This window comes from Primulina tabacum, chromosome 8 (assembly GCF_025594145.1).
Source record: "Primulina tabacum isolate GXHZ01 chromosome 8, ASM2559414v2, whole genome shotgun sequence".
In the NCBI taxonomy this organism is placed as follows: Eukaryota; Viridiplantae; Streptophyta; class Magnoliopsida; order Lamiales; family Gesneriaceae; genus Primulina; species Primulina tabacum.
In genome coordinates, this window is record NC_134557.1 from 38566655 (window position 1) to 38574756 (window position 8102).

Here is an 8102-nt window from a genome sequence, read left to right on the forward strand (position 1 = left end):
AGTCAGCATCTTTTCTGTTTATTGGCTAGAGAAACAATGACCTCACGACCCCCCCCCCCCCCCCCCCCCCCCCCCTAACAAAAGGGCCAATCATTTTTATAAAAATTATAGATAGATATATTAATTAATTAATTAATGGTTGTTAATTAAAAAATGTTAACAGGTAGATTTGCTAAATTGAAAAAATAACATAAAAAAAGCCAGCATCTTTTCTGTTTATTAATTGTCACTTGTTAATTTTAAAAACTTATCTCTTCTCTTCACCCTTTTCTTTTTCTTTTTTCAATTTCCTTTTTCAATCATTTTTGGCACATTTGATCGGCTTTATCGTCACACCGATTGTCAAAAATTAAAAGTAACCATATTTTCAGAAAGCTCTTAATGTACACAACTTCACGATGAAACCACAACTACTTTGACTGACGATATTTCCATCGATGCTGGCCAAAATTTCAAACCGAACATGAATTTGAAAATCCCAAGACGAGAGCTATTTTTTCATATCAATTTTGTAAAGTCTTGGCATAACCGAAAAATCGACCATCACTAGTTTTGTTTGGCTTCCGGCCAGTTACAACAGCTTCCACAGTTGACATTTCGAATTTGGAGTAATTTAGGTTCGATTTTTAGCTTTCCTTGGGCCTATTTTTTTGAGAATCACCTCAGCCCCATGTAACATAAGTACGGCTCGGATTAAAGCTACATAGTATGTTCATAATTTTTTTAAAAAAAATTTAAATGCTTGATCTATTAGTTTTTGTTGGTATTTGGGATTGACTGGTCTTGGTCCTTTTTATATACGTCTCTCAATTCCATAGTGTAAGCATCATTCACTTTTGTTCTGTAGGATTATAAGATGTAATAATATACAAGAATCAATATATTTGACTAACAGTGTTTATAGATTGACTCGACGGTTCTTCCACTGGTTTAAACCGACGGAAAATACTTGGAAAGGCCACCAGGAAGAGAGTAAAACTCAGCACTTCTTGGATCTCTATCAAAGTACTTGAACTTAGCCCACCAATGCCTCCCACTGTCACTTCGAGTCGAGCTATGTCTCCGTCCAAGCGTTAGGTCTAAAAATAGAGCGACGATTCCAGCCACCGTGGCTGGGGACGTAAAGATTACTAGCACCATTTTGTTAAACTGCAGCACATTGTGATTTACATGTCATTTCTTGGACTAAAACAAAGATTGAGTTCTTGAAGAATTTGATGATTTTTCGTCGTACGTACCCAAGTGGAGTGGGTGTGGACCGGGCCACGACCCGATGTGATCACATGGTCACTGAAGTACCTCGGAACCGAAAGTCCCATGAAGATTGAGAAACCTATGATGAACTTTGTTCTGAAGCTATTGAGGTTGCAGTATTGTAGCAAGCCTAGACTTGCAGTAGCTGCATGTGGGATGATGCACGCACATACATAAAAAATGTACATCGTTAGGACGTCGTATGATGAGCCAAGTGACGCGTGATTGATGATCGAATCGTGTGATATAAGACGTTAAACAGAAGGGATACAACAAAATGGACATGATCAGAAAGTCGTTCGAACCATATGATGAATATTTAGATTAGTGGAGAAAGGGTAAAAACAGAGGAATACAGTACATACACATAAGGGCGAATAGGACGCAATAGAGAGCTCCGACGATTGGCAACGGAATGGAAGCAACAATTGCTCCAAACTTGCCTGTACATTGCATTGATGAATCTAAAGTAACACTAATCATTCTTTGACGAGAATATGAAATGTGTGCCGAGTAACGAACCTAATACTGCGAAAAACAACATGAAAACTGCTGATATTTGGATCACCCTTCGGCTTCCAGTTCGCGTTAGAGCCAACAAGCCGACATTTTCACTAAACAGATGAGGAAAAAGTAGACCAAGTGTCAAGAATGAAAATCTCAGTTACTTGTTTTATCGAGCAGGGTATAAGATATATTTACACTGATACGGTAGATCCAGTTCCTGTACCGAATAAACCATCCAAGAAAATGCCGACTCCCTGTGTTTCAGGATCCGAGGAAAGTAAGTGTCGAAACAATATATTCGAGAAAAATGAACACAGATAAATATATAGTGATGCATAATGAGGTCTCCTCCCACCAGCCAGCCGACGCCTCGGCTCATAACTGAAGCTGGTACATGTGTAGCACTCCCATACCTTGATGCAGCGATAAACGCCCCAGTCGACTGCCAAAATGAAAAATTATAGCAGTTTAAACAACAGAGCTTAATTTTATGTACTCGAAATGTGGGAAAACAATATTCATGTGTTCGCTTTAAAAGGAATTTAAAAAAATTTCATGGATCAAGAAAACTTTTTGTTGTGTGGGAAATTTGGGATTAATCGACTTGAACCTCAACAAGAGCGACAAAAGCTGCTGCTAGTGCAACGAGAGCCTCCCCAACATGCAGACTTGGTTGACCCCATTGAACAGGATATGGAATGCTGATCCTGCATGTTTTTTTTTGAGCAGTAAAATAAGCACACGAATCCGACACCTAGTTTTCGAGTAACTTGTTCTCTTAAACACGTACCACGAGGATCCTCCCACGAGTCCGGATCGATCAACTCGACAACTCAACTGAGTGTTCAGGGGCCGATTTTTGTATGCACCAGCTACAGTCAAAAGAGCTGCATATGCCCACACTATTCCTACCGATATTAGGACAGCATAGCGATCAAAAATGGAACGTTTACTGCTCCAGAATCCATGTACATACTGCCACAAAATGATGAGCGCCAGGAGGTCATAAACATCTTGAAGAATTGTTTTGTCACCAAAGCATTAATACAATACAAGAAGTAGGTAAAGCTAGTGAATCTTGAGATAAAGGCGTCTACCAGACTTAATCTTTGATATAAAAATATACTCACGTGAGAAAAAAGAATAAGAAGAATCAGCTCTGGAAGCCCAATTTCCACACATTGTGCAAGCTATAAGCATAACAAGAAAGATGAATAAGCGAATAGAGTTGCAACTTAAATCTCCATTTCCGTGCAGTGAATACACAGCATTTTGGGTATACTGATAACCGAAATCGATTATAAATATAAACACGATATTAATATCATTCGTATAAATTCGTACCAGAGGGAATCCTTGTTCATAGAGCCCAAGTCCAACAAGAGCTACTAGAGGCACAGCAGAAAGTGGACTCAAGAATCTACAATGTTAGACTAGGTGTATTGAGCTATAAAATCGGTACAAGATACCAACTACGAACGAAACAAGATTTTGCTTTAAAGTGACGAAGAAGATCACAACGTAAAATCGCCTACCTCACAACTATTCTCCAAATTCCCAGAAAACCAAGCAAGATAGGCAGCACGGATGAAACCATAACAGCTCCTTGAATGGCCCTTATCGTTCTTAAAAACCTCTTAATCAACAATAGGATAAAATTTTTCACGTTAACAAAAAGAGCATAAATTTCGTTATATAGGAGTAAGGAGATGTTGCAAGCTAACCAGATAAGGAGTAAGATAAAATATGTAATATCTTTGTGCGAACGCAACGTAAAGAGATGGGATGATGAATCTAAACGAGCTGCCTATCACTACTGGCAACCGGCTGCCGAACCAGGTCTGCAACAGTGTGTTGATACCGGAAACAAACAGCGAAGTTTGTATCAATTGCGCTTTTTCGACCTATAAAAAAAGTGTTTTCGTTTTAAGTCTAATCGATTGAGAATCGCCGGATATCAAAATGATGGTTCTGAAGTAAAAATTTTACATTTCCACCACCCATGAAAGGAACAATGATGGTAGAGGTAATGACAGTAGTCCCCAGCATTACTAAGTAATGCTGAAATCCCAGAACAATGGCTTCCCCTGCATCAGATTAGTAGCTAAAATTAAACAGAACATTATTACTTAAATATTGGCAAATGGAAGAAAAAGATCAACAGTTCTGATCATCTATGATCTTGATATTGGACAAACCAAGTTAAATTCACAGGGTTTCATGACATTCCGGGAAAGATAAACAAAATATAAATCGTCGAATGAACATGTGTTGGGTGCCATGGTAACAATCAAAACGTGGTGCTTAAATTGTTTTACGATTTAAAAGATTTGAATCCTATAATCACTGTCAGTTATAGTTTTTGGTTAGCGTTCGATTCGATATAAGAGCCAAGATCACGTGTTCAATTCCTATTGATTGGAATGAGTTCAATTATTGAGAGTAAGCTAGAATAAACAAAACACTGGTGCAGTTACCATCTCACTTAAAATTTAAGTTGTTCGTCAATAAATTTCTAGACAAACCATTACACAAATTCGTCTGAGAGGGAGCTCAAGATCAAATTTTTAATCGAAGTACGCGAAGCGAAGAGATTTACCGACCCCATGAAGGGTTGCTGTTTATGCAGTAATCTACGCCGGGGAGCTGTTCTTTCACCGGATGAGGCACGAATTCATCCACCACCTTTGCCGCCATCGTCTGTTATCTTGCACTTCTGTTTCCTACCAAAAAATTCATTCAATCCAAGCATGAAATTTGCAAGACTGGGAGCTAAAACAGAGCCCCCTTCTCCATTTATAGTAATGTTTTTTGCAACTATTGTACTTCTAAGTAGATATATGTTAGAACTTCGTATGTAAGACTATCGGTTTTCCATGCATTAACAATAGATTAATCATCATTTGCACATATTATTTTTTAAATAATTTTCGTGTAAAAATTTAAAGATTATAGTAAAATTAAGAATTTTAAAAATACCCGTTTTATAACTATTTAAAATAAATGTAATAAATATTTTTTTTTCACTTTTTAGATGATTTTAAAATAAAAGTTTTATATCATAGAATTTGAAATAGTACAATATATTATTTGTCCGAATTAGAAAGAAATAATCCCAATCTGATGGATAAAGTTAGGCAAGGAAGTTGAGAATTGTTATTTATTAAAATTAAAAACAAATAAAAAGATGAGTAACAATTATACGTTACTTATATTTCTCTGAACCGGAAACCTAACGTACCCACCAAGGATTTTCTTCCATGGAAATATTTTTAAGAAAAAATTAAATTGTATATAAACACATAATTTCTTTAAAATAACATTTTTAAAAAATTGTTAGAAAATAGTTTTTCCTTTTTTTTAATGACTTTATATAGTCATGGAGGGTTAAAATTAAATAAACGTTTAAAATTTAATGAACGATGTATATATAATACATTATAAAATTTTAAAATAAAGAGAAACTTTGAATTTGAGAAAATTTAAAAATTCAAAACTTTTAGATTTTGGAATATGTTTGGGCTGAGAAAGATAATGTAAGTAGTCAAAAATGGAGTTGACCAACCAGCATAAAGCTAGTTATATTATTTTAAAATCATTTTAGAATTTTCTTGTTAATGTTGCCGTTCCTCACTGCTTTAATTGTTTAATTATATTTTTCAGTGCAATAAAGAGCAATTATTTTAATTTAATTACATCACATTACATTGTTATAAAAGAAAGAAAGTTAAGTCTATCCCCAATCCAAAACTCTATTTTAAAGCAACTCTATTTTAAAATAGTGCAGTTTTTGTACCAAATACAATATTCATCTCCAATCCATCTACTTCAAATCTTAGTCTAAAAAAGAATATTCTCGAAATATTATTTTTTATTTAATTTTTTTCTTAATTACATTTTATATTTGATATAATTAATATTATATTATTAATAATTGAGATAATATTACTAAAATAATTAATTTAATTATTTTAAATATATTATTGAAATCTATATTATACGAATTGAAATAGAATGAATTAAAATTGGTGAAATAAAATTAATACCCGACATTAAATTAAATAACATATTATAAATACAACTTCAAATATTTGAACGACCATATTCATCCCATAAATTATCAATTAAAGCATATCGTAATACATAGTGAACATCTTTGTCTTTTATTTTTTTATATCGAGCGATAAATTCTCGAAATCTGATATGCTCATTGACAGTCATTTCTACCATTGGAGTCAGTGCTTCCCTAGCATCTTGAATTGGAGCACTAAGATCACGTTCATTTTCGATTATCAAATTGTGCATTATAATACATGCTTTCATTATATCATTCAAATGATTTCTCTTCCAACCACGTGCTGGAGATGCCACAATCGCAAATCGTGATTGAAGAACGCCAAATGTATGCTCTACATCTTTCCTGCATGACTTTTGTTTCATCGCAAAATACTGCTTCTTTGGACCACATAGATCATGGATAATTTGCACAATAGTTGACCATTTCAGATAAATACTATCAGATAAATAATATCCAGTGTCATATTCTTTTGTTCCAATAGTATAATGAGCTGAATGAACAATTCCTTGTGCAATATTGGAAAATAGACTGGAAGACTCTAAAACATTTATATCATTATTGGTTCCAGTTATATCAAAATATGCATGTCATATCCAAATATCGTAATCAGCTACCGTTTCTAAAATGATTGGTTGAGAACCACTACGACTTGCATATTGTCCCGCCCAAGATGTTGGACAATTTTTCCACCTCCAATGCATACAGTCGAGACTTTCCAACATTCCAGGAAAACCTCGTTGTTTGCCAATATAGAGAAGTCTAGCAACATCATTGGCAGTAGGTGATCTCAAGTACTGCTCCGGAAAAACTTTCACTATAGCTCGACAAAGGTGTTGCATACACTGAATTGCAGTAGATTCTCCTATTTTGATGTATTCATCAGTAGCATCCGCATGTAAGCCATATGCTATCATTCTCAAAGAAGCAGTTGATTTTTGATTAGTCGATAGCCCGGTCCGTTCCAAACTATCACTTCTTTGTATGAAATAAACATCGCGATTCTTTACGACATCATCTATCCGAAGGAAAATATTTCGAGACATTCGAAATCTTCGTCGAAACATTGCTTCATTATAGACTGGATTTTCAGCAAAATAGTCTTTAAATAACTTATGATCAGCTATTTCACGTTCGCGTCAGATGACTATGTGACCTGGAATTGATCTTCCGTGTGTGACTTCTTGTTCTTGTTGGATGATGCAGGCAGCAACTAAATCTTGTTCTCGAGCTATAGTTGACAGTATTGCTCTTTTTCTATTTTCAAAGTTTTCAACAAATTGAATATCATCTTCATTATCTAACAATGAAGATGAGCTAGATGAGTTTGCATCAAATAGAAAATACAGATTCATTTTTAATTTAGAAAGAAGGTAAAATATGTATGAAAATATGATACTATAGTTACATTATATAGATGTCTTGTAGATGCATTTTGGACTGGTAGATGAGTTTGAAATGATAGATGAGTTTTGACTGGTAGATGAGTTTGGACTGGTAGATGAGTTTTGACTGGTAGCCGAGTTTGGATTGGTAGATGACTTTTGACTGGTAGATACGTTTTGACTGGTAGATGAGTTTGGACTGGTATATGTGCTTTTGACTGGTAGGTCACCTTCCCACTATAAATAAACTTCTTGTTTGTTGATTAAATAATAAACATCTACAACCAAAAAATCTCACTGTTCAAAGAAATTCAATGGACTCCACTTTCCGAACAACTAATTACGCTATTGAAGAAGATAAACTCCTGTGTCATGTTTATCTTGACGTTTCGCAAAATCCTATCATCGGTATAAACTAATCCAAAGAACGATTTTGGAGTCGGATTCAAGAAGCTTTCAATGCCGGAAAATCGAATAACATGCAAGTACGCAATATCAGATCATTGCAATGTCGCATGCAAGTTATCCTCCGTGCTGTTAGAAAATTATGTGGATGATTGAAAAGCTAAAGCCGAGTGGCGCATCTGAAGAAGATATTGTAAGTGTTTATTATTATATTTACATGAATACTCTAAGTCTATTTTTTATACGAGTAACATATTTTTGTGCAGTTGAACATGACAAAGAATTTAATGATGCAAGATAAAAATTTCACTAAAAGATTCAAGTTTGATCATATTTGGCCTAAAATGAAATATAAGGAGAAATTTTCAGCCAACGACAGTGCACCGATGCCAGTATCCAAACAATATGTCACAAATTTGGATTCATCACAGTCGAATACTCAAGAACCAGAATCTCCAATTCAAGTTCCGCTGCAA

General features: G+C 34.7%; 1 protein-coding gene and 1 pseudogene across 1 annotated transcript; both read right to left on the minus strand.

Moving 5' to 3' along the window:
* Positions 1 to 820: 820 nt before the first annotated feature.
* Positions 821 to 4576, minus strand: LOC142554072 (nucleobase-ascorbate transporter 4-like). The gene is made up of 14 exons (XM_075664690.1): positions 4365 to 4576; positions 3751 to 3848; positions 3486 to 3665; positions 3297 to 3397; positions 3106 to 3181; positions 2892 to 2951; positions 2552 to 2736; positions 2372 to 2468; positions 2117 to 2203; positions 1957 to 2015; positions 1777 to 1868; positions 1620 to 1697; positions 1239 to 1399; positions 821 to 1149 (listed from the first exon to the last, which is right to left on the minus strand). Exons 1-14 carry the CDS (start codon positions 4456 to 4458, stop codon positions 931 to 933), a joined length of 1587 nt encoding a protein of 528 aa, XP_075520805.1. The 5' UTR covers positions 4459 to 4576; the 3' UTR covers positions 821 to 930.
* A 1268-nt stretch (positions 4577 to 5844) lies between these two features.
* On the minus strand, positions 5845 to 7764 carry LOC142554757 (uncharacterized; annotated as a pseudogene).
* Between the last annotated feature and the right edge of the window lie 338 nt (positions 7765 to 8102).